Source organism: Clarias gariepinus, chromosome 3 (genome assembly GCF_024256425.1).
Source record: "Clarias gariepinus isolate MV-2021 ecotype Netherlands chromosome 3, CGAR_prim_01v2, whole genome shotgun sequence".
Classification (NCBI taxonomy): domain Eukaryota; kingdom Metazoa; phylum Chordata; class Actinopteri; order Siluriformes; family Clariidae; genus Clarias; species Clarias gariepinus.
The window spans coordinates 7,575,791-7,603,485 of NC_071102.1; the positions used below are offsets into that span (position 1 = coordinate 7,575,791).

The window sequence follows — 27,695 nt, forward strand, 5'->3', positions numbered from 1 at the left end:
ATTACTTTAAAATAAAGTAAGTCTGCCACTTGTTTTGTTTTTTTTAACAAAGATTATTTTTGCTATGGTTTAACTGTGATGATAACTTTTAAGAAAGGATAAAATAACATTTCCATTACCGTCACCAAAAAGTTATATTTGCCACAATTGTGTTGTTTTCATGCAATTGTTTGTCTTGAAATTAAAACCTGGACCACCAACATCCAACCAGTCGAATTGTCAGTTTTCATGAGATTGCACCTCTTAAACTTGGACTCAGGTGTTTTTGTGGAAAGGCATCCCACGTATACCAAGTTCCCAAGATAAGCTCATAATTTTCTCATGATTTTTCATCAACTTTTATGGCTTTTTGATTTGTTTGTTTGTTCCATAATCAAGTGTACCAGAATTTTTTACTTGCTAAAATATTTTTAAGTAATGCACAAAGTTTCCTTAACTGGAGCTACTTGAAACCCTATTTATATGCATCTACTGTACGCTTTAAATTGCACAACCTTGTCTATAATCAGTGGTGACCCATTGCACTTTAGTCTTGCTTAACTAAACGTCCCATGTTTTAACCCGTTATTAAAGAACACAGACTATTTTAAGGAATCTAAGACTCCAAGAAGTTCAGTTTTGTTGAGCCCTGCTTTTTCCCTTTTTTCTTTTTCTTTCTCATAAATTAGAACCATTACAATAAATTCTTAAAGCATGCAAAATATGGTCATTCATGAAATAAATGGTGTTTATTAGGATCAAGATTCATAGCATTTCATGCTCTGACATTCATTTATCTCAATCTTTCTTGTTCTGTCTATATCCCTCACTGTCTCTCATTCCCTCTCAATGGCCTGCACAGTAAGACGATAATAATAAGCATTTGAGATAAGGTCAAACCAAACCCCAAGGTCAGCATTTTTGGCTGAAGACCATCAGCTTCCTGACATCTGTTTTTGATCTGTTCCTTTTACATCGCTCAGTCTTCTGTTATTTCCAATGTTTTTTCCAAAATACCCCTTTCACACAGCTATTAGCATCTGCACCCTTACAACAGATAGACTGACTAGAGGCCAGTCTGTCTGGTCGCTTCCTAGTGAGAGAAATGTGTATCCTGTCAACCTTTATATTCTCCCACATGTTTGGCAAACATCACCCTCCTGATCCAGATGGGGTAGAAAAAGAGAGAGAGAGAAAGAGAGAGAGAGAGAGAAGAGACAGACATGCTAAATTAATTGAAATAAACACTAACAAAAGACTTTATTTGCAGGATTAATGTAGTGAAATTTAATTTGTTCAGTTATGTTTGAGTTGATCATGATATTAATTAAAGACAAGTTTTTGCATTATGCATCTGTTGTTGTTTTTTTAGGTTAATGCGTTAAACATATTGTCAGTGTACCATTTCACTTCATATAATACTTTATTACTACTTCATATAATACTTTCATTTTGGTATTTCAATTAATCTGCTCTGCTACAGATGCTATACTAATCACTATGTGTTACTGTAATTTTAAACCTTTCTACAACAAAAATAAATGAACATTCAAAGCTTAGATTAATAAACATCAACATCAAAGCTTGCAGAGTTATACAGGGGGAAAAAGCAACGGCAAAAAATTGAGCAAATACCTTTTCTTTTGTTTTAAAACTAAGTGCATGAATGTACTAGGCGCCACATCCTTTTTTTTTAAACTACAGTTAAAACAGCACTGCTAAGCACCTCAATATGCTTAAAGGAAAATGTTAATCATGTGACTAGGTGAATGGCCAAAAGTACACCCCCTTCACAAGGGCAAGCTGCTGAGACAGCATAATGTAGAATTCCATCCCAAACACGACTTCAGTTCAAAATACTAGAATTGTTTTTGATTGTCCAGAAAACAGATATGAATTCATAGGGTTTTTAAAAATTATAATACAACTCCAAAAATTCTCCAAATAATGTGGCAACCAAAACAATGAATAATGTTCAAGACAGATAGGAGGAGAGAAATGTAGCATATTTCAACACTGAGTCATGTCTACTGACAGATAAAAGCATTCACACATTCATGCAAACACATACTCAAACAAACTACAAGACATACTGTATCATGACAATTTTTTTTAGCAGAAACACTCCAGAATGTTCATTCTTCCCTACATGAAAATAGTGCTAAACCAAAAATATCCTTCCAGTTTCAACCCACTCATCTTCCCAGAAATGTCGTCTTCCAAGAAATTCACAGCAGTCACACCAAAACAAAAAGCACTCAACCTCAGTCCAAAACTTAGAGGCACACCCTCAGAATGTCTCCCTTGATGCTGAGCTTGGTGGATGACATGGCTAGTCATGTTAATTTTAGCTTCACGCGGGTCCAGGCTCTCAGGATTTAGCATGAATAACTCATATGGTGTCAGCGAAGTCTCGTCTCGTGAACCCCTTCTGCAAAAAGGAAGAAAAAAGGAACAAAAGTCAAGTACTGTTCACAAAAAACCCGACACATTTTGTTTATTCAGCTATTAAGCATGTACTTACAGTGAGTGCACACTCAACTCTCAACCTTGGAGTGGTGAGGCCATAGTGATAACCACTACACCAACGTGGCACCCTCTTTCTGATAATGTGTTTTATTTTTTATTTTTTTTATTTATGAAATTAAAATTTCTCCATCATTGGTTTCAACATGCTAGAATCTTTTTCAGCTCAGTGAAAGTCTTGTGATATTTGATTTTGTGACTCTATTGATTCTAGTGCTTGAGTGTTTCCGTCTGTTTGAAATCTTCATGCCTTACATACTTGGCACAGTAAATGTGTTGACTGTTCTAGTTGCTTTAATAAGGCACATCTGAATAAATTAACTAAAGCATGTCACAAGGGAGTGTTTTATAAAGTTTTGCTCTCAACTTTATATACTGATTAATTTCAAGAGTATCCATGTCAACCCTTAAATGAAGAAAAAAATTCTGTGGCAAGTTTATGTTTCTACACCTAGTAAAACTACTATCAACCTTTAGGCCGACATAAAATTCAAATCAAACTTAAATTAAAATCTTATTTGTCACATACACATCCATACACAGTATGATATGCAGTAAAATGTTTTAACAACAGCCCTTGACCTAAAAATGTAAAGATAAACTTTAGTCTTCTAAATAAAGAATATAAAATAAGAATATAATAATATAAAAAATATTATGTCAAGAAAAATATTTAAATAAGGAATTTAAAATATGAAATAAGAATATTAAAAAAAAGTAAGTAAGAAAACTTTTGGCTGTACATAACACTATAGGTCTGCTATGAAATGTTTCACTGTTGTTTGCTTGCTGCCTCAGCACTCACAGATAGGCTGCAGTAACTAGTCAGAACAATGCTTTGTGCATTTCTTTGTCACATTCCACACACTGCACTTATCTGACCAAAGCCATTATGAGTCAGAGTGCATCATGTGGGAGATGCTCAGTGTGATGTTAATCTAAAAAATGCTATTGCATTACTTCAGAAATGTCTTTTGGATGAACAGTTTTGTTATATTTTATGATGATGTTCTAATACAGAGGGCTTATACAGTATGAACAATGAAAATACAAATCTTTTGAACTTGTACTTCCTACATTAAAAAAGAAACAAGAAAAAGAACTGTTCTTTAAGTTAGCAAAAAAGTATGTGCCACTATGTAAAGAAAATGTATATATTCCATTCCTGATTGTTTTCTAATGATTAAAGATTTACATTGTTTTCTGTTTACCATATCCAAAAGCAAGTTTGTCAGATATCACCAATATCTACTTTTTTCTCATGAAAAAAGTTAATAAATCAAAAAAGAAAAATGCTGATTTATAGCTTCCTGCAAAGCTCAAAGTAATCTCTCACTTTCATAATTCTATTTCTTTTTGGATATGTGAGGATCCACCAAGCAAATCCCCATATAACTATACCATATTAATATATACTTAACGATTTAGTATAAATCATGCAATTCGACTTGCAGCCAAAACCAGTGTCAGAGCTGCTGTGATGGAAAAATTAATCGATCTTTTAAAAAACCTCAAGATTTTCACAATGCATTATTACAATATGCATTAAAAAATGCATGGATACAAAATATGCCACAGAAAAGTGAAATAAAATATATTTAAATATATTGTATAATATATAGCAGTACTGAACAATAAAACTAGAACACTTTAATGTGTCATGATTATAAAAGTGCCTGCTAGAACTGTTTTTTGTTTAGTTGATGTTGATGTTGGGTGTTTGAAGAGGATATCATAAAACATTAATCAGTAACAGGTTTCTGGTGAGTCCAGTGGACAGTCAGCTTTGTTATCTATAGTAACTGTGGAAAAGATCGATAAGCCTAACAAAACAAGATGAGCAGCAACAGGAACGTGACCATGTCCAGCAATACATTCAATACCTCTTCTTATTTAATTCACTGACTGTTCTGTTGTATTTTTTTTTCAAATTTTTTCCACAGGGCATCCTGAAACCGCAAAAACAGTCTCACCTGCTTGAAGTCTTTATGAAGCTTGCTGTAATGAAACATGTTACACAGCACCGTGGAGGCGGCCTTAGATGCCTTCACCTTCCCTGGACTGAGACACAAAAGGAAAGCAGAAACATGAGAACCACCCACTGGACAATACACAGGACAATTTTGCTAAATAATGAATAAGTCATATAACACGGCAGTGTAGGAGTAGGAGTAGGAGGCGATAGGCTTGAACAGTGAGAAGCTGGAGGGTAAAATGTATTACATTAAATATGTGACCCATGATATCAAATCAGATATTAAGTTGCATTTGGGTCATTTCTGAGTTATGCATTTTTTTTACATTCCTGGTTCAAAACGCTTCATTTTGATACCAAGTTTATTACTGTATCATATTTTTGCTAAGATACTGTATGAACAATGCGACCATGTTTATGAGGAGGGCAGAGGAAAAATCTGTCAAAATACTTGTACATATTTAAATGAGGAATCCATGGTTTAGTAATAGGAAGGGAACACGGAGCCACATTTTGACACCAGAATTTCCCTTCTTACCCTAAAAATAACTTTACCACAAGCAAAGTTTTATAGCAAAAAAAAAAAATAAATAAATAAATATATATATATATACACAACTTTTAGTATAAAATTTTTGGTATTCCAATGTTTAGTGTTAAAAATTCTCAAACCTGTTGAAAGATCAAGGAGATAAGATATTTATCAACTAATCTTTGCTAAAATTGAAAATTTGTTAAATTTCATCTCCTGATCACTCTTGTCCGTAGCGCAAAACTAACCTATGTGATTTAATACCTGACTTGAGATGACGGGTCACATTTTATTTACGTCCTGAAAGCTTTTATTCTAGAAAGAGAGACTCAAATTAAAACTAGACAACAAACTGATACCTAATGTCTACAATAAAAATAACACGACAGAAATAATCACCCACTTCCCCTTTTAAATGAAACTGTTTGGATCTAAATGACTTTTTTTACTTTTCAAATCTGTTTTTTAAGTTTGCCTTGTTGGTTTTGCATGCAACCAGTACACGTTATGCTGGCCATTCTAGAAACCAACTATACTATTTTCAGCTATTATTTTCCTGTTGTTTTTCCTCTCAGGAGGACTGGTAAGCACAATCTGTCTTTTTAAATGCCATTTTAACCAATAGGTAGCCTTACAATGTATATCAGTGTACTTTATTGTATTTATAGGGTTAGTTCTATGGACATAGCGGCGTTACTTGGCATGGGATATATCTCTAAGCAAATCAAAAATCAAACAACAAAGGGTAAATGAAACACTCAAATAGGGAACTTTTTTTTTTTTTACATAACCAGGGCTTAAAATGAACTTTGTAGCTGTGGCCAGATGTTTAGCACATTTGAAAACATTTACCATGTTTAGTAGCCACCTAAAACTTATACAAAAAAATACTTTACTAATTTTTCAATTCACTATTCCATGTATGTATATGTGTCCAACTTTTAATACTACATAAGATAAACAGTTACATACATAGTGTACTATATGTTTTCACTGTACAAACCATAAACAATATGGTTTTACCTGTTTTGCTCATATCACAGAAAATTTACAAAACATCAGCTCATCAGTTGGGTCATACCTCTTGTCCAAAGCTTTTACCTAAAGCCCCCTTTTTCTTTTAGTATTTGCATATTTTCAACAGACATTTTACACCAGCTATACAGGTAGGTCACAACATGACATTCATCCAGCACAGCTTCGACATGCTGAGCAGAAGCCATATAGAAATTGCAATTTCTATCAAAATACAAAATAATGCCAAATGTGACTCACCAAGAGACAATTCCTAATTCCTGTAGTCTTGTACATAATACGAAATATAAACCCATGCCTACCAGACAATAATGTTAAACCTATTAACCTAATTTCAATCAGAGAATGTTTTGAAAGGAAAACTAGCTTGTCTACTCTACCTGTTGTCATGAGACACCTTGATTCCAACCAGTTTAGGCACTCCATCAAAATAAGTCACATCTCTTGCAGCCAGTGAACTTGCCATGACCAGGTTATTAAGAGTGCCACAGATGTTGATCACTACATCGCTGGATGGCTCTTTCTGATGCCCATCACTTGGCAGAATGGGAACCAGGATATTCACTACTTTTGTAGCTGTAGCAGAGGAAAAAAAACATTTTGGGTCAGTGGTGATGACAGATGAGGAAATTTCACTGGTAAACAAGAAAAGTGTAACAGAATGAATAGGGAGGCAATAAATTGTTGTCAGACAGAAAGTATGGGTGTTGACACATAACAAGAATGAGGCAAGTGGAGGCCTTGGGAAAAATAATTTAGACATGAGAAACCAGAAAGGAGAGACAGAGAACTTGAGAGAACTTGTAAAAGATGGAGTTCTGTGTAAAACGCTGTCATTATGTTTAAGCAAGACTCAGAAAGGTCAGGATTTAAAATGACTAAATAGCTCGATTTAATGTTGTGGTTCTATGGTTGTGCAACTTAAAATTTCCAGCATATGGTTTTGAGTAAAAAGGGAAAAGAAAAGGAAAAAAAAAAAAACAGTTTGGCTGTTAAAGCACAGAATTGTGTAATAAGCACATTGCTGAACTCTGAGTAAAACCGCCAAAAGAAAGGGAATGAAATGTGGACAAAACAGGACTGGTCGCATTATTGTAAGTTAAAAAAAAGAAAAAAAAGAAGGAAAAGTGTTTTTTTGCACAAAAAGCTTAATTCCCATATTTAAGGTAAAGGAAAAATAGCTACTTTTACAAAAGTTTTTTAATGATCCATTTTTTATGATCTTTGCTGCAAGCAAATAAAACAGAGCTAAGCAAAAATCAGAGTTCTTAATCTATTCTGGAATTTCACACATTCACTGGTGCCTGGCACTGACCCATATCTGCTTTGTCCTTGGAGTGCCGTGACAGATTCCTCAACAGGCCGGTAAGAGAACGCAGTTCAGCGTCAGTTGGGGTTCTCAACTGATCCAGAATCACAGGAAGCATCCGCTCCTGTTCCAGAGCTACACGACTCAGCACTGACGCCCACTGAGAGACACAGATTGAGAGATGAGAGAAAAGATTAGGAAGAGAAACATCTTAGGACAGGGTTAATTAGGGTAACCTTCTCAAATGAGGATGAAAAACTGACAAGACAGATCTAGAGATAAGAAGTGAAAGAAACAATAAACTGAGAAAAACCAGGAAAAAAAACAGAAGCGAAGGTCAGGAAAGGAGGAATGCCAAAAATGTGTTTTGGGGTGTGGAGGAAAGTAGGTAATTCTTGCTTTTTGACTACTTTCAGGACCACTTTCCCCTAAAAAAAAAAAAATTACACCCTGAAGACAGTTTTGAAACCTCTGTAGAAGTTATGAAGAATTTCTTTGTTTTAGTTAAAACTCAGAATTTCAGAAAATGCTCAAAAAACATGCATTCAGAAAATGCTCAAAAAAAACATTTTCCTGCTACTAGACCAAATATATTATCCATTTAATCTGCTAATGTTAAAGAGAGATCTCTTGCTAGCAGGATACCATGCTGTCATGGAATATTGGTAAACTTGAATCTGTAATGCACATTTGAACTGCAAAACACATTTAAAAGCAACTACCACTGAATAAACATAAACACTGATTCAATGACACTTTAAAAGGAAGTCTCGATAGGTTGCACAAAATGGTGCAACACCCCATGAAACCTCTAATGAATGGCAATTATGCCTTAATGTTGATAAAACAGTCTGGACAGATTTGAGGTTTTAGCATGATTACTAATCTAATCACTCTTGATAGCTGTGGTGGGCAGAAAAGCATCTCAGGGATTGTGTTTTATTTTTCCCATGAGAAGTTACAGTAGCTGTCATATGCCGTGCTGGAGTCACAGGGGGATATTGGTAGCACATTAACAATGACGTTTAACAGAACCATTTTAAACTTTAGTGTTAATAGTGAGTTTTTGATATTAGTGCTAAAAAACAAAAGACCAAATGCTTTATTTCTCTATTTCCTATTTTCCAAGTGATGTTCAATTCCATATCAATGAGTAATCCAACACACAGTACTGCATTAACAATTACAGGATGCAATGTAAAAAGTTGTCCTGACAAGCAGTAATTTAGCATGGCTTCTTAGCAATTTGAAAGAGGCCAAACACAATGGACTCAATGGAGGCATTACAATTAAATATGTCACTTTGGAAACTGATCTGTTTAAGCAGCATACAGATCAAGAGGCGAGAAATCTAAACGAATTTAAAGACCGCAGTAATGTTGCACTTTATTGGGAGATAAAGCAAGGGCCATTCTCACTGGTGCCAAGATGAGCAGGTACAGTAGTTGAGGTGCATTGTTGGTAATGTAGGAAACTAAAAAAAATTGTATAAGCCAACTCTTGGACATGACTGAAGATCATATGTTTACATGTATTATAAAGATGAATATGTTAGGTGTTCAGGATTGAGGTTCCATAAAAATATGACAGATTAAAGGATTAATTAATAAAAATGAAGTGCAGAAGGGAATTCTCAGCAATTTAAGTTATCTGTGGAGTGATGTCTGACCCGGCCTTCTCCTGCTGTGATGTTCTGTAAGGCCCCAGCTGCAGCCTCGCGGATAGTGTGACTCAAGTCGTAGTTTTGCAGAACTTGGTTATACAACCCGACTATCTGGGGATGCCAAAGCCACTCAGCCCCCTTCGGTACTCGAGCAACCTCAGACAATGTGGCCAGCTCGTGGTTCCTCCTCTGCAAGGCAGAAACAAATACAACTCGTGAAAACTTTAATTAATGGATTAAGTACTTATGTAAACCTATATAAATGAAAATTTTCACACAGAGGCAAAATGTAATGCTTTATTTTGCAACATTTGCATGTTTTTGTTTGTTTTGGTTTTTTTTTCCTACAAGGACGTTACTTACGTCCTTTGTCTTCTTGCTCTGTGGAGTAAAGCAGCCGATGGCGTCGCTACGTTGTGTGCCCTGAGCTCGGGTTGGACCGTCCAAACGCTGTCGCACAGATATAGGGATCTCAGAATACAGCTGGTAGGACAGGTTTCTCAGGACACACATACAGTTCTCTACACCCTGCATTATGGAGAAAACCAACAAAGAAAAAGTCTGAAATGCCTTGTTTTATTATTATTATTATTATTTCAATGAATTGAATTTATTTTTTACTTGAGATTCCTTTTTTTACATTACATCGCTTAAGGAAAAGTGGGTTTAATTACACAGGTATTCTTGAGACTTTTTTCTCTAAAAGATAATAGCTCAGGGAGATGCAACACTTTGGTCATGGACTTCTGATGGATATGGTCATAAATTCTAATTCTCAGACCTGACCTTGTCCTCAGCCTTTCCCTCATGCAGAGAGTTCTTTATGTATCCTACGAGAGAGTCTACAAGGCCACGAGTCTCTCTCATCTGCTGCCTGGTCCTCCCGTTCACAGAGCTCAGGTTTCTACCGTGGGGAGGGAAGAAGACAGAATAACGTATATTCAATGGATACATTAAATGCTTAAATGATACACATCATACAGAGGTTTATGTTTTATTTTAATTAATGCAAAGCAGATAATTTATTGGATATGAATTATAATCAACATGCTTTGCTTAATCTTGTGGATCTTGCAAACACATGCACACACGCATATACACACACAAACAGCTTTGTCAGCTGTGCAAGCAAAGTGATCTGAGGCCTATTTAAGGTGTGGATGTCCTGTTTCTCTGAACACTTTGAACAAACATCTAAAAATTATTACACTCCATTTACATCCTGGATTCTTCTTCATATTTACAGTATATACAGTGGACAACTTGACAACATTTTGCTTTAACAACAGCATGCACTAGAGCAGGCATGAACTCTCCAAAGGCTCTTCAAAGACTTGTGTAAAATCTGACCATCGACGTTAGATTAAATCCACTGGACAGGTATTTCAACAAAAGAGGTACGACTCAAAAAGAAAATCTGACTTTTTATACAGTATAAAATAATTTACATGGTCAATGTCAAATTTGATTAGTGACCCAGAAATCACACAGAAGGTTGAGTATTTCTTCTTCCTTGTACTCGGCTTAAATGTTAAGAGTTTAAAAAAAAAAAATTTCATGCACTTTATGCATTAAGGGGAAAAAAAGACTAGTTTTGAGTACGTGAGCCAGACACCAGGATGTCTTTGTTTGTTTGCACTCAGCTGTACGTTGTGTTTGTGTGTGTGTACCTAAGGCAGCCTGTAGTGTTGAAGAATATGTCAGTTTCAGACTGGCTTTGCTGGATAACTGCAGAATCTCCACCTCCTGACAGGGGGATCAGTACACGCTCGGTCAGCTCGGCTAGGCACTCCCTTGCCAACTTCTCCTTCAAACTGTCCTTTGATGACAAGTTCCACAAAATGCCTATAAAAAGAGAAAAAATAGAAAGGCTTATTGCTTTCTACAGAAATTCCTTTATTAAAAAATTAGGTCAATGTAAGATACATTTTGGTATCTCGCAACATTCATTTTCATTTAATCATGGCAATCTTTATGGCAATAGCCGGATTTTCACCTATATGCTGTAGTACTACAGTAGTTAAGACAGCCGGACATAAAATACCGCTATATCTCCTGGCAACCAAGAACAGAGAGGCAAAGAATTTTAAGCCCGGTTTATTGTGTGGGTGGAGAAAGGGGGAGTTACACAGGCACAAAGGAATTGTAGGGTAGGGAAATGGCCCCAGTCTCACAGGACTACAGAGCTGGAATGTGTCCAGAGGACAATCTGACCATTTTCTATCTCTCCCTTTCTTTCTCACTTTCTTCTCTCACTTTTGCCTTTCTCAATCTTCTACTTACAGCAAGCCTACTTGTGGTTACCAAAACTAAAAAAAACATTATTCTGTCTAGCTGTAGGTACTTTTCTCAGTATATCTTTTAAATATTCCAATTCGTTCTCTACTAGTTTGAAAAAAATATATACATGTTGAATAGTAGCCAGTAGCTGCACTATGCCAATTTGTCAGAGGTAACTGATAACATATCAGGAAGGAAGTTTACTTTAGAGTTCATCCTCCCTGCAACACTAAGAGCAATGGTGAAACTTGTTTCATGTCAGCAATGCTCCCCCCGACAACTATTTTTCAAATGAAATACTTTGAACATTTTTGTATTTCATAAGTATGACTTACTATAAGATTACAATAAACCAAATACACTAGACAGCCATTACATTATGACCACCTGCCTAATATTGAGACCTCTTTTGTCACCAAAACAGCTATGTGATGTTGAGCCATCATTAACCTTTGAGCCATTATTAACATTTTTACCAATTTTATATGTACGTAGTAGCTTTTATTGGCTCAAACTACATAAGCCAGCCTTCACTACCCACATGAGCCTTGGCAGCCCATGACCTTGTCACCGGATTTCCTTCCTTGAATCACTTTTGGCAGGTCATGCCCGTTGCAGACGGGAACATCCCACAAGAGTTTTAGAGTTGCTCTGACCTGTTACATCACGCATCACAATTCGGCCCATGCACAATAATTACAGGCGCCTGGAAGTGTGTGGGATATATCAGGCAGCATGTGAAAAAATGAGCAAGTGTGAGGATTTGAGCACTTTGACATTGGACAAAATTGTGATCAGTAGCAACTACAAAACTGCAGCTGTTTTGGGCTATAGTGGTCAGGATCTACCAAAAGTGGTCAAAGTAAGAAAAACTGGTGAACCAGTGACAGGGTCACTGATGAGCATGGGGAATGAAGGCAGCCCATGTAGTCCAATCTAATACAAGCTAGTGAAAACAGGTTGAACAAACTTGCCAATATTCAAGATATTTTGAATGCTAAAATATGTTTTAGTGCCATGTACAACAGGCTATACCTGTAACATTCTTGCGAAGTTCATCATCTGGTTCTTTTAATGCAGAGACCAATTTGCTGATACCACCAGCCTCAATCAACGCTGTCTTGTTTTCCATATTCTCATAGATGAGATTGCGTGTGGCTCCTGTAGCGTACCGTTGCACTTCCTGGTTCTCACTGCTATATAGCTGCACCAGTGCAGGTATACCCTTCAGATTTCGTACCTTTGATTGTAAACAAATGTACAGAGAATGTTTAAATTGACCATGTTTTTAACTGTATATAATCCTAAACTTAGTCAGAAGAATGAGTTGTCTCCCAATGGCTGCTGTGCTAAAGCTGTCTTTGAACGCTTCACTTCACCGAGCCTGATTTGCCACTGTTGAACACCAGCAGTGCAGCATTGGTGCCAAACAGCTGCAGCTTAAAAAAGATGAAAAAAAGTTTTGGCTAGTTTTCTGCTATCATGTGCTCTCAGGCACGGAATGTTTTCCACTCTTAGAGTCTCTGGATTACGATTATAAACAGAGGAAAAGCATTCCGTAAATATGGCTTGAGTCTGGAGCTAAACAATAGAACATACTGTATGTTTAAAAAACAACAACAACAAAAAAAATATTCGTGGAAAGAATGTCTTGTAACATCAAGAAAAAAATCTTCATATTTAATGAAATTTTTACCTATTTCATATTTTTTCCTCAAAGCATGCAAAATCATTACAAAGAGTTTCAATTTTGCATATATATTTTTTACATTAAAATCCAATTTCTAACTAGATTAGATATACCAGGGAGGAAATTAGATTTTTGTTTTTAAAGTGCCACATTTTTAATTTCTCATATTAAACAAGCACAAGCACATTATACAGCTAAAAAAAAAAACCCATAAAATAAAAATCTGAAACATCTGTTTACCAGAATTACCGGATTTTCAGGGATATTTGTGTGCATTTTTATTGGCCAATTGTCAGTCATTTTATACACACCTGCTGTTGCTTGTTTATGTAACCTGGCTTCCAAGCAGTTAAATGCCGAAGTGATTGAGAAAGTGAGGTGATGGCAGTCCTTGCTAATCAAAACTCTATGTCCGCATGAGACGTTTGAGAGAGGAGATTTGTGCACATGGATGGTAAAGATTTGTGCACATGGATAGTAATGGGAAGGGCTCAATGGGTTCAAAAGCATTTAAATTTAATTTAACCACTTTTGGAGAAAATTAGAGACCTTTTTTTGTTTCAAACCTTTGTTTGTATTGTTGCTTCTAAACAGATGGAGCTTAATGAGAATAAAACTAAAGACGATGGGCCAACAATGAGTACCAGTTGTCTTCTATAGTTCACTTTCTTAAACGTTTACACAACTGCAGAAAGAGTTTCGTCTTGCTACCTGATGTCTTCTGTACAGGATTTATCATCGTTAAGTTTGCTGACAATACGGTGGTGCTGGGTCTCATCTCAACAGTCGGCCTACATGGATAAAGTGGAGAACCTGGCACTATGGGGTCAAGAAAACTCTGGCCTCTGGCTGAACGTCAGTAAGACGAAGGAGCTGGTGGTGGACTTCAGAAGGAGACAACAGGATCACAAACTCCTCATCATCAATGGAGCCCCAGTGGAGAGGGTGAGCAGCTTTAAGTACTTGGGCATCCACATCTCCGAGGATCTGACATGAACTGAGCATGCTCAGACGAAAAGGGCAAAGCAGCGTCTGTACCATCTGAGGAAGTTGAGGAAGTTTGGGGTTTCCCCTGCTGTCCTTAAGGCTTTCTACTCAGGTGCTGTTAAGAGCATCCTTACACAGAACATTTCATCCTGGTTTGGGAATAGCTGTGTACAGGTCAGGAAAGCCCTCCAGAAATGGAACCGGGCAGCTGAACGCTGCTGCAGGTTAACTCTCCCTTCCATGCAGGACATCTACTGTACACCAGGAGATGTAAAACCAGGGCAGCTTGGATCATTAAGGATTTGTCGCACCCCAATAACGGACTGTTTAAACTTCTGCATTCAGGCAAAAGGTTTCGGGTCATTTTGGCCAAAACGGAGAAAGCTGCTGTGCTGACATTGCACACTGCACATTGCACTTTAGTCTGGACTATAAGCATTACTTGCACTACATTCTTATCTTGTTTCATATACACTCTATATAGTTTATTATTATTATATATACAGGTACAACTGCGTGTTGTACCTGTATAACTATGCATGTGACAAATAAAGAATCTTGAATCTTATAGTGATATCTACAGTGACAATTTGCATATTTTAACAATTTTTACATGAAAAAATAATTAACATTCACACACATTAAAAAAAAAAAAAGAATGGTAAGTATTACTTCTGGTTGCTTGTGTGAAACGTTTTATATTTTCTTTAATACCTATTTTATAGGACTCTGAAAAGTGCCATTTAATAAATCTCATTATCTGATGTTGTTGAAAATTATATATAATACATACAAACAAATACAGTAATGTAGCCGCAAAAGACTTATACATATAACTATGGATACTATTTATCACAGAACAGTCTTTACTTGTTTATTGTGATTATATATAAGGATATTATAAGGATTTGTTTACCAGGTCCTTGGCGTCATTGCTGTGGTAACACTGATGCTGAATGTGGGCAGCACCGAGCATTTGCAAGGCAACATCTGTTGAGCTGAGATAACTAACTGCAGTGGATATGTCCAGGCTGTGCATTCTGACCATGGGACAAACACAGGAAGAGCAGGAAAAATATCATGGAAAAGGTCAGGGGTAAATTATCACAGATCAGTTCAGTTTCCATTAGCCCATTATTTTATACTATGTTAAAGATTTAAACAAGTAGACAGATATTTGCAATGTGGAAAGCTAAAATAGCTATTACTTAAAAAGTTTGACCAACGATTGAATAAAACTGGAAGCTAGTAACCACTTATTAGCATATGGAAATTACCACTACATTAATTAGAATACTAAATGCTAAAGATGGGGGAAAATGTATCGCCACATTGACTCCAAAATCGATTTATTCCATTCATAATAAAAAAGCACTGTACGGAACAGGCTGTTTTTCAGCTTAAATTGGAGTGCATGAGTTTCTGAGAGGTTCAACAGAAACACATTTTTTATAGTGTTACATTATCAAAATGTAAAGTGCAAAATAAAAAAAAAGCCTCCAATCTGCCATTTTCTTCAGACTCTGCAAACAATTTAATCCTGAAACCCACACTTTTACACCAGTCTCAAAACACTATATGTGCCAACACCAGCCTGCGTTTAAAGCTGTGTGTGGCTGCATTGCTTAAGACTATGGAGGCATTTAAGTTTATAAAATGTCAGTTTCCTTATAATCCTACAGAGGGTATAAACTATTCTCATACTAAAATCCCATGCGATAGGAGTAAATTATATATTTGAACTCAAACCATATCAAATTTTATTTAAAGTTTATACTGTTCAAATTGTGCCCTGGTTTTTAAGTAGGAAAAAATAATACATGAAAAGGGCTATACAGTATTTAATTACTCCAGATCAATCAATTGTGGATTGTGCTTGAATGAAGCTAAGTTATAAAACTTTCAAGTTACGACAACTTAATTCTAAAAAAAAAGGTAATATCAAATTGGGATATTTACAAACTTGTGATAATTATAGAACCGCAATATTAATAAAATCGGCACCTAGGTATCATGATATTACCAGTTGGTGACCGCTGTTTCCCATTCCTACTAAATGCTGTTTTTTTGTGGCAAGTTAGTGTATAATTATTACATCATGAATCAATATGCTAGAAGCTGTAGGGTAGGGCCTCACCCTCCAGAAATATCCCTGCCATCCGCCATTGCATCAGACACGTCCACTCCTCGGCCCACGCTCTTCAGGCTGTGCACTGAACCCGCTCGCCTTATTGAACCAGGATACTGCCCTCCAGCCATCATTGTGCTGCCCCCAGCAGATGCCTGCTGCCACTGAATAGTGCTGTTGCCCATCCTCTGGTGCTGCGTCTGTCGGTTATTCATTCGCATCAGGGTACGATGGGCTGGTCCTTTTGAAGCATACTGATAAGCAAGATCTGCCTCATTCCATCCTCTGCCAACACCTTCATGCACTAGTGTACCACTAAGGCTGCGTCTCATAGGCGCCACACTGGACAATGGGCTATGGCCATAGTAGGAGCGATGCTCAGAGGAGGTCATACCTTCCTGATTCACCCAGTTGCCACTGGGAGAATGCTGCCCTTGCATTAATGGCAAACTTGCTTCCTGCTCCACTCGATTTACCTGGCCAATGTAGTGCCCTCCATTATGAGTGTCACCATAATATTTGTATGCGTGGCCCACAACAGCCGGCACGGGGGTGCCAATGCTGATTCTGCGATGCGTGCCCATTTCCACAGCTGAGCGTGAGGAAAAGTCTCCAGCAACCTGGTGCACACGTGGGTTCTAGAGAAACAGCAAACCATTATAATGATAAGACCATGGAATATTTCTCTTTTTTTAATTAGTTTCCATCTGTAACACGTGTGATTACCACATAAAAGAAATATAACAATGAGAAACAACCAGACCATATGTTCAATTGAAATGTATTTATATTAGGACAGTTTTTGAGTTATTTATTTATTAATTTATTTATTTTTTAAAGATTTTTCTGATGAATTTTTCTGAAGGATATATATACACACATATATAGTATATATATATATATATATATATATATATATATATATATATATATATACAATTTGATTACTTGTATCCATGCTCAAATGCATTCATAAGTACAGTATGTATGTCTATTTCATAAAGAATAAAACTTATGAGTAGTGGAAACTTTTTTAGTCTTTGTTTGTTTGATTTATCTTTGTAAAAGCACACATTTGGCCTCTTCCTCCTCATTTTATGATATCACAGCTTTTTCTTGGCCATTGCCCTCATGAGATCATGGATCAGGAATGTTCCACATGCTCCCTAACTCTACATGTGAAAGAGCAGTACTTCACCTTCTAAACATGGCTTTGGCAAAAGAACATCAAATACTACACCAGCATGTGGGCACAAACTGTATCACTGTGGAGACTGTTGTGAGGTTAACAAATGCTTTTCACACAGTTTTAGCACATTACAAAAATAAATAAACTGAAATGGAAATGCTCTGCTAAAAAATTCCTTCTTAGTTTCCCACTCTAGGTTAATTATTTGCTTTATTGGATCCTTCCCAATTCAGCTCTGAAAGATATGGTGCCAAAATTGCTAATTAACAAACAAACAAATAAAAGTAACATTTTCTATTAGAAATTTTCAATGATAAGACATAAAAAACTGTCATAGCAGTGAACAAGTAAACAAGTAAAACTGTTTGGGAATCATGCATAAATGGGTTAATATACTTAATCAGTAGTATAATTTAAATTATAACTTACTGGTATTCTGCTGCCACTGTACAAAAGTGTCTTTGAGTTAATTCCAGTCCCCTGGCTGTTGTACCTCTTCATAGATATTCCACTACATTCTAAAATAAGAAAATAAAAGAAATGAAATAAATAAGACAGAACTTATTTCTACATTCCAATTTTGCTCTTGTTTTTCTACCCCCCAAAAAAAACCCTCGAACCACTTTTTTCCCCACTAACTCAGAAAGACACATGACCCAAAAGGACAAAGAATAAGGAGCATTTCAAAAATAAACAGGTTTAGAATTTCAGTTGTCATCCAATGGTCTCTACATCCCTCTCTGCTGTTGGGAGTTGATACAATGACCACATCCTTTAACTATGCACATCATGCCAGAGGTAACACCCCACAGAAAGCAAAAGAGATTTTAGTGAAGTGTTGGAAAAACAGACCTGTTAATGCAAAAAAAAAAAAAAAAACTCATATCACAGACAAGAGGGTGTACAACTACCACCCATTATATTAAAATCACCTGCCTAATATTGTGTAGGTCCTCGCAAAACCTTTTAAGATTTGGTATTGTATCTGGCAACAAGATACACCCACACCCAAATGAGGATGGGTTCCCTGTTGAGTCTGGTTCCTCTCCAGGTTTCTTCCTATTACCATCTCAGGAAGTTTTTTCGTGGCACTGTCACCTTCACCCTTGGCTTGCTCATCAGGGACAATCTTATTATTATCTAGACACATTTTTCTCATACATACACACTTCTATAAATTTTCTTTTCAAATTTTCTTTTCATTTTTGTGAAGCTGCTTTGAGACAATGACCATTGTTAAAAGCGCTATATGAAGAAAAAATTGAATGGAATTGACCAAGATGCTAGCAGCAAATCCTTTAAGTCCTGAACGTTTTGAGGTGGTGTCTTCATGAATTGAAATTTTTGTCCAACACATCCCACAGATGAAGAATCACCACCTTTGTCAACTTGTCAAACCATTTGTGACCAATGTTTGCAGTGTGGCAGAGTGCTTTATCCTGCTAAAATAGACCACTGCCATTAGATAATACTGTTGAAATGAAGCCGAGCACTTGGTCAGCAACAATGTTTTGATAGGTGGTACATGCAGTTATATGAATGACATGTTTTCCAACAGAACATTGCCCTACAATCACAATTTGGCCTTAATGAATGCATAGATGGATAAATACTTTATTGATGCCCAAGAAAATTTTTATTGTACCTGTATTCGATTCACATTAAACCTTTGAAGGCTGTCACTGTAGCAAAACAATCAGTCCCATTCAGGTAACCTGTCAGTTGTTTTAATGTAATTGCAGCTCGATGTAAATTATTTACCTTGATTTTAGTCTTCATATCGTGGGTTAGGGTTGTTTTTGTTTTAATTTATCTACAGACACATGTTCACACTTTCAGAGGTTGGCAGAATTTCAGAAAAGATTAAGTTAACTATGAAGAAATGAGAGCAGTAGAGAAAGTAGTGTTGAATCCATGAAAGGAAGATTACTCAAGACAGTTGTTTACTTCAGAAGTTACAGCAATGATCTGATTAAAAAAAAAAAAAAACTACATCCATTCTTAAAAAGTGCAAACCCAAAATAGTATAATAAAACTAAACACTTATTTCTCGGTCAAGATATAAAAATTTGTATAACAGTTGTAGATTATAGAAGTCAGGCTTCAAAAGGAGTTACTCTGATTCAAGGCCAATAAAATAAGCCAGTTCTTTTTTTAGTATTCAAACAAGACTACAATAATTAAAACTACAATATTATATTATATAAGATAAGATAAGATAAACTAATAAAGATTTATCTTATCTTATCTTAAGGCTACAATAATTTCAATAATTATGTTTGCCCTTTATTTAATTTTTTTTCTTGCTCTTGTCCTGCTTGTCCTTAAGTATATATTTCTATGCAATGCATGACATAATTAAATATGAAGGATGGTTATGTCAACCTTTTTCTAATTGCTATTTTAAAAAAAAAAAGAATAATTTAAAATAATTTCTTTTCATACATTTTTATTAATTAAATTACATTAAGATTGAAAAGAAAGTGCTGCAGCACACAAAAAAAGACATTTCATTCTATCATTTATATTGATATGTTTGAACAAAGAAGAAAGAACATTGTGTGACAGCTAAGAAGCTTGAAACTAGTTAGCTGAAGACTGGAAAAAGTCCAGTAAGCCTGCCTCACATTCCTATTCTTGGCTGTCACAAGTGGAACCCAAAGTGTTTTTGCTATTATTATCCCATCTGCCCAAATGCTATTATATCCCATCTCAAGGTTTGGCGTATTATGTTTTTGTAACATGCTTTTCTGGGTACCACATACATTAAAAAAAAGTTATTTGTGTTACTGTAGAAATCCTATCAGCGTGAATCTGTCTAAACAATCTCCTTTGATTTCATTCATCATCAAGGTGCTCCTGTTAAAGTGGCTGCTGAGTGTATTTACACTACACAGGGAGATGATAAATATTATACCATTTTTACTTTATTCAGAACAAACTAGCTACAAAAAGTGTTTATCACTGTAATATCAATCCTGTATATAATCAAAACATATGATTTGTTACTGGTAAATATAATTAAATAAAACCTGGGCGGCACTATGGCTTAGTGGTTAGCATTGTGCGTCTTGCACTTCCAGAGGATTTAATTTCCACCTCGGGTCTGCGTGCATTGAGTTTTCATGTACTTGGTGGGTTTCCTTCAGGTGCTCTGTTTTCTTTCCCCAATCCAAAGATATGCAGATTAGGTTAATTGGCGTTTTGCAAATTATTTCACCGTGAATGAGCATGCGAGCAGGTGTGTATGTGTGTGTACTGAAATGAATTGGCACCCCAACAGGGCGCCTCGTGCCCTACTGTACAGTACTGTAAGTCTTCTAGGATAGGCTCCATGCCCCCGCGGGCCTGTATAGAGCAGTCTAGACAATAAGTAAGTAAGAAATCGGTTTTGCTTAATTTTCATATTTATTATTATTACCTGTGTCTGTCTAGTCATATGTAAACGGCTATGTTTTAATTCAGCAATGTACAGAATTCAATGCTGGTGGTCTTTGTTGAGAAGTAGTGTTTTTTACTTCATTTTTTAAAAGAAATCTGAGAGGGCTCTTTGGTGCTTCTCAACTATATATTGGTATCAATGCACAATGACAAATATGTATTTTTAATTTTTGTTAGAAATGTTGTTAATGCTTCAAGAGAGTTGTTTTTTGTATTTTTGCATAAATATTCCTACAAGGGCTGTAAGCCACAAACAACCTACTGTGATTCCTTAAATCTTTTTTTTATCAGAGTTTGATACTACTAGTATTGTATTACAACTGATGTAATGTTAAAAAATGAATCAGATCTGTGTATTGCTTTAATTATCAAAGTACACTCCTGGGATGTACGATTGGATTAGCATGTAAAATAACATATTTTGACACAAGTTGAATGAAGAGGTTACTGATATATCTTCACTTTTTATTAAATGATAACTCTTTTAAATCAAATCCAAATGAAAAGCTTTCTACTGAAATCGGAACATCTGGCTTTCTTCAAATTGCCTTGGCGTGACCAGGGAGCGAAGATCTGAAGGCTGCAAGCTGATTGTCTCCTCTGTTTCCCAGTAATTTCACTATGTATGTGGGAGTGTGTTTGTCACACCCATTTTTAGACAGATCTGGAATATTTTAGATCCAATGCATCCGCTGACCCAGTCTCACATAGCATTTACACAACAACACTGTGAATGGTATGTAGCCTCGGGACACCCCTCTGTTCTCATGTGAGGACAATGCATTTTCTTTCAACTACAATTCCAGAAAAAATTTTGGGTCGTCAAACTGCTGCGGCAAAGTTCATTTGGAATTCATTTGTAGCTAATGCTACAGGTAGTTGTTTCCTTTCTCACTGCTACTAAGCCATCTCCATAAATGGGCCTGAAATCTGGTCTTGATGTTAAGAGTGTTGAATGCTAACCGTTGGTTTACCGACTGTCAAAAATTCAAGTAAAAAGTTACTAGACAACTGTGATTTACTAACTATTAAATCAGGAAGATGAAAGGAAAAAATTAATCAGAGAAAATGTCAGAGATTTATTTTGTAAAACTGGGCATTATGGAATTTAGATGTTGTGCAAACGCTATATTACAGTAAAGTAGTGTAAATACTTCCCAAAGCTATACTGGGTACTTCAGCATGGGTGTAGTGTACTGTATGAATGCAACATGCTTACATTGTGATTACTGATTTTTCCCTTTTTCCCTAAACTTAAATTTAATCCCGCATATGTTTAATCTTTTTTTTACTTCTAAATTGATGTTTCTCCTTTAGCTCTTGCTGCTAATATCAATAGCACTGGTTTTGCTGCATTTAAAAGCACCATAAACTTCACAGTAATATTTCTGAAAGAAAACAACACAATATTCTAAATCTAAAAATATTCGTATACACTCAAAAGATGTGTGAGCGTGTTTGGCTGTGGGATTTTTTAACTCTGTTACAAACCTAATAAACTGTATGTGATCAGACTCTTTATGAAAGGACTGTAAGAGGCATGTGTGTATAAGTAAATTTTAATATGCTGATGTTTTGAGGTTGTATTTGCAATGTGCTGGGGTCCTTCCCTCATTCAGCTTCATCCCAATGTTAATTTATGAACTTAATCCTAGCTCTCCAAAACATCATTGTCCCGATTGTGACAAGTTGCGCTGTGTCACAACTTAATTACAACTATGTAACTTCATACAATGTTCTTGCTGGGTTGTGTATGTATACCTTTATAAGATGCCCTGTAAACACCATTTAGTATTATGCTTTGCCAAACTTTTTTTTTTGTTTGAAGACATTAATCAAATACAATAGCTATGACGATTAGCTACAATATGCTAATAAACATAAATAGTAAAAATAAGAAGAATAAAATAGAATAATTAAATTATGCGTCACATGTACCTTACAACAGATTATTTTTATTTTATTCGCATATCCCAGTTAGAAAGTTGGGGTCAAAGCACAGGGTCAGCCAGGATACAGCGTCCCTGGAGTAGACAAGGTTAAAAGCCTTGCTCAAGAGCTCAACAATGGAAGGCTTAAACCCCCAACTTTCCGTTCAGTAATCCAGTAACCCACAGTCTTAATCAAGTGAGCCACCACTGGTCCAGAACAGATACTACACTTGATTTTAGCCAAAAGGCAGAGAAACGATACTGATCTGTTAGACGTAATAGCTGTTTCCATGCACCTCATGCTTGGTTTCTGTCAAGCCCCTCTTCACCTTAGTGCCATCACATCCTGAATCCTTTTGTTCATGAAGGGGAATTTCCTTACTGCAATTTCAACAGGAGTAATCAAAATAAGCCTAGTTCTACTTACTGTATGAGCAATGTTATAAGGGAGGCTATTGTCTTGCAGCTGTCCTGGTAAAGCTGGGAATGCAATCATAAATCCTACTGACAACTAAATAATGAAGAGGATGCAATTTCCCAGCATTGCTTAAAGTAACAGTAGCCTGAGAAAGGTTAATAAGTATTACATCACGGTTTGCTATATCTGTCAGCTATTTTACACAGTGTTTATTCACAGTTGAAGAAGTTCAACACAGCTTCTCCCTCAATCAGCAGTCTAAAAACAGAAGCCTGTTACTGATAAGACGGCCTGAATAACGAGTCAGGAATGTCTCCAACACAGGAGTCACTGATTCAATGGGATTGACCACTGAATAGGTCACTCTGAGGCTGTCTGAGACAGACAGTGCCTAAAAGTTTACTCAAATAAGATTTATACTTAAAGAAATATGCCAGAACTTTTAAACTTTTAATGTTTATCGCCTGTATTACTATTACAAAGGAGAAGTTTCCTATACTGAGAAATAAACTGGAAAAAAACAAGTATGCGCATTTGCAAAAACACAAACTTTATATCTATTTGATAAAAAAAATCTAAAAAGAATCTGTCATGTGCTAATGAGACTTCATCTGTCATGTGCTAATGCGAAAACAGCCCATCTCATTTTGAAGTCATAACCAGTCTGATCATGCAATGAAAACTAGCCAAAGCCAAAGTCTTTAGTCAAAGAGTCAAAGTCTACACCAAAGCTGAAATTTTCTTGTTCCTTGATGTTATGTATTTGATCCTAGTTTTCATGCTACAGTCCTGATTACAGATTATTTCTACCTTCCTTTGCCTGCCTCGCCCTACTACAAACTCTGGTTTAGATTTTTTCTTTTTTCCGCCCCAAACAAAGCTCATATCTAGTTTACACACTTGCATCCTGACTCCCGCGGCCTAAACCAGGTCTCTGCTATTTAACTCTTAACCTCTTTCCTGTTCCTTTCTTGCCAAGGAACTGAGGAAATGCATTCAAGACCCCGAGTATAGCTCCTTGGTTCTTTGTTCCTGAGTGACATTGTTATTGTTAAATCTACACAATAAAAGGAGTGTGCATTGATCCTAACCTGAATGGCAATGGATTAATATTCTCAAGCCTGTTGACTTCATCCTTGGAACATATGCATACAGACAACAATTATCTAATATCAGCATTTTGCATTTTGTATATTTATTATAGTTTTTTTTAAATAACATTTTGTAAATTTCCAACAACTTGCATTACAGGTCTGGATGGAAAGCTGCTTGCTCTGGAAGTTGTATGATGTACATGGTCAGTGCCCAGACCGATTGAAACACCTTCATCAAAGCCATAACTGCAGCATAATAACAGTAGAGATGCAACTACTGCTGACTATTCATTATCCTTCTTTTGATGCTGTGTGGTCACTAAGCAAACACAGACACAGCTGCAGTGCCTACTATGAAGAAACGGGAAATAGGCTTACTCCCGTAACCAAATGAGCGCCTTGACAACACTGGAAAGATAAATGAGGTGGCAGCACGCATTAGACAAACACAAAAGCAAAAAAACCTTCGGTCATAACCATGACATTGAAAGCTGATGTAACCAAATGGTATAATATAGTCCATCATATTCATATAATGAATGGAAATAGTCTTACAGTTAATATATACTACTATATAACTACAGTTGCATACCATACAAAACAATAAAGTTAAATAACTTTTAAAAAACAAATTAGCTTGAAACAAATATTTTCACCAACATATTTTAACCAAACAGGACTTCCACTAGTCAGTGGGCCCCTTGGATTTGTACCTAAACCCAGACCCGGGACAACTTCTCCTGTGACCTCATGACTGAACTCAACCTTTAACACAATAAACTTCAGCTAACAACGCTTAGTGTCTTTTCAACACATATACTGTTATATATACATGACTTTTTAAATTGTCTGGCCAAAACTACTCATTTAGTCTTTATTATGAGTTATGATCTAGGGTTGCTTCAAGTTGGTCAATTCTAGGTTGTATGGCAATAAAACGAAGTCATTTGACTATCTCAATGTACTGCATGAGCAGTATCCAACCAATAGATTTTATTCTGTCCTCATGCCAAAGGCATAATTCAGAACTTTTGGGGTCTTATGGGGTTCAGGACTTACTGAATGGGTCAAAGCATTGCGTGCCGTGATCTAAGCTAAAGACAGTCAAACAAAATCTTACAGTTTGCATCTCTTTCTTTTTTTTTTACAGCTGTGGAAGTGCAATGATTCATAACTGAACAATCCCTTGACACCCAGAAAAAGATGAGTTCCCTATTTAAGTCTGGTTCCTCTTAAGGGTTCTTCCTTACTTTGTCTAACAGGTTTTTCCTTGTAACTGCTGCATCTGGCTTGCTCATTAGGAAACTAAATTTTAATCTATATTAATGTTTTTGTAAAGCTACTTACTGTGTTTAAAGCTCTACATAAATGAAAAAAAAAATATGTTGACAAAAATGGACTGAATCAATGACAATGCAAATTTTTGATATGTTTGTTTTTTACTATCCTTCTAAATGTATTGTTAATGTCAATGCTTTTATTACAACTGCTTAAGCAAAAACTGCAATGAACACCACAGTTTAAAAACTTATGCATGAGATTCAAATATTTACGTGGTTTAACGTCATTAAGTAATCATCTAATGTAATAAACTCAATTACTAATAATTTCTTTTACAAAATATTGTATCATGGTTCCTACACTATCCTGGAAAAACAACAGTTTCAATTTCAAATTCAAATCCAAATTTTATTTGTCACATACACGTGCATAGATAAAGGACTTAGTGATTAATTAACGATGCTCTCCTGTATGAGATTTATGTTTGAGACGTAGGTCTCACTGGCCTCTCTGTTTAAAAAAGCCCTACATGTAAATCTACACGGCATGCAGAATTCAAAAAAGCTGCCACACTGGTTCCCAAAGTCTACAATGCTAAGAAGGTTTTATCCCTAACATGGGTCACAGTTGTTCCAGGCAGGTAAGATAATTCCTTTAAATGCAGGCCTAATGGGTATAGGAATCCTACAGGCAGCACTCCATGCAATGGGAGACATTGCATTGGAGAGGAGTAGCTCACTGGGGCTGTTACCACACATGAGAAGATAAGCTGACTGGTTTGCAAGCCACTGCTGTAGCCTGGTAGTGCTTGGATAGGTCTTTGGTTCACAGGCCCATTAGGAAATAAATCATGACCTTCTTCAGTCTAAAACATGAAGCAGATACTCTGAGACAACTTTTTAGACCCCCTTGTGTGCCTTTTCTGGAGTTAGACTTAACAAGGCCTTTCAATGATTCTTAAATTCATTCAGGTAAATGCATCATTTGGCCCTACAGTATATACTGCTAATATATGTATTAAAAAAATACAGAATAATTCACCACATCTGGTCCATCATCAGGTCTACCTCGACAAAATTGTGTTTTAGGACACGCATAGGGGGATAAGTGGAGTTTGCAGCATTTAAACCAGATTATGGCATGATGTCTCTCATACAGAAATTCCTGCAGAATCTGAACATCACATCTAAAAACTTTAGATCACTTAAAAACAAACATCAATAAGTGGCAGATGCCATGAGAAGCATTTAAAAAAAAGATTCGATTCCATCTTTTTTATTCCGTAATTCCCTGTCTTTTGGGAATTGTGAATCACTATCTAGTTGTGATAATAAACCTCAAATCTGCTTAACTGGTGAGAATTCAAGCACACACGCACACAGGAAAGAAAACAACATCAGAAGGAAAAACAACCTTATGGTCCTCCACGCACATAGTCACATGAGCACAGTTGGGCACATACCCTTTAAAATGATTTTACAGATTTAGAACAGCCCAAGCTTCCCATAGACTTTCATTACAAAGGAATTTCCAGCCAGGAGTTTTCTGTTCCTTCCTCTGCACGGGGAAATGAGTCAAAATTCTTGTCTGGGAAAATTACGCATTTACTGCAGATGCACTGGATAGACATTAGGTTAAAAAACAAAAAAGGTTTACGCTTTAAACCATGCTCCATGTCTAATGTACTACTGATCAATGTATCTGCTTACATAAATATAAAACTTTTGCAAAAACTTAGCAGCAGGTTTTGTCTTTCACAGTAGTAGGTGAAGGCGTAAACATGATAATGTTAAGACTAGAGCTTCATTAACAGCTCAGGAACGACACATGACCTAATTTCCATACCTGGCTTGAGCCAAAAGGAGGTAAGTGATACCTGGGAGTGCGTGCACGCGCGCGTGAGCGCACATACACACACAGACACACAGACACAGACACACACACACACACACACACACATTCTCTCTCTCTCTCTGACTAAATACCACCAAAACCCAATAGTCTGGTGTGACCCAGTTTAGAAATCTGCCTGCTTCGCCAATAAACCATTACGACTTTTATCACTTTTAATGTCTTTCTTACTTTCTAATCCTGCACATAAAAGCTATTATTCATCCCCTGATGACTACTTTGAAATCATGCCGAAGTTCTTGAAAACATGACTGCATGCACACTTTAATTGATAGTGAACAATAGATTACAGTGCAACACCATTCTCCTTTATATACAGGGCCTCT

General features: G+C 36.2%; 1 protein-coding gene and 1 pseudogene across 2 annotated transcripts in view; both read right to left on the reverse strand.

Annotated features, from left to right (window-relative positions):
• Positions 1–1,967: 1,967 nt before the first annotated feature.
• The window catches only part of pkp3b (plakophilin 3b), a 28,379-nt gene continuing 2,651 nt past the window's right edge, over positions 1,968–27,695 (reverse strand). For both annotated transcript variants that reach the window (XM_053492441.1, XM_053492442.1), the window contains exons 3-14: positions 17,723–17,811; positions 16,114–16,742; positions 14,893–15,016; positions 12,335–12,539; positions 10,690–10,864; positions 9,806–9,923; positions 9,383–9,547; positions 9,026–9,208; positions 7,363–7,516; positions 6,428–6,623; positions 4,479–4,566; positions 1,968–2,410 (exon numbers count right to left, since the gene is read on the reverse strand). In XM_053492441.1, the coding sequence (XP_053348416.1) occupies positions 2,372–2,410; positions 4,479–4,566; positions 6,428–6,623; positions 7,363–7,516; positions 9,026–9,208; positions 9,383–9,547; positions 9,806–9,923; positions 10,690–10,864; positions 12,335–12,539; positions 14,893–15,016; positions 16,114–16,742; positions 17,723–17,811 (2,165 nt within the window). In that variant the 3' untranslated portion in view covers positions 1,968–2,371. The remainder of the gene's footprint in view (positions 2,411–4,478; positions 4,567–6,427; positions 6,624–7,362; positions 7,517–9,025; positions 9,209–9,382; positions 9,548–9,805; positions 9,924–10,689; positions 10,865–12,334; positions 12,540–14,892; positions 15,017–16,113; positions 16,743–17,722; positions 17,812–27,695) is intronic.
• On the reverse strand, positions 22,749–22,925 carry LOC128519701 (uncharacterized; annotated as a pseudogene).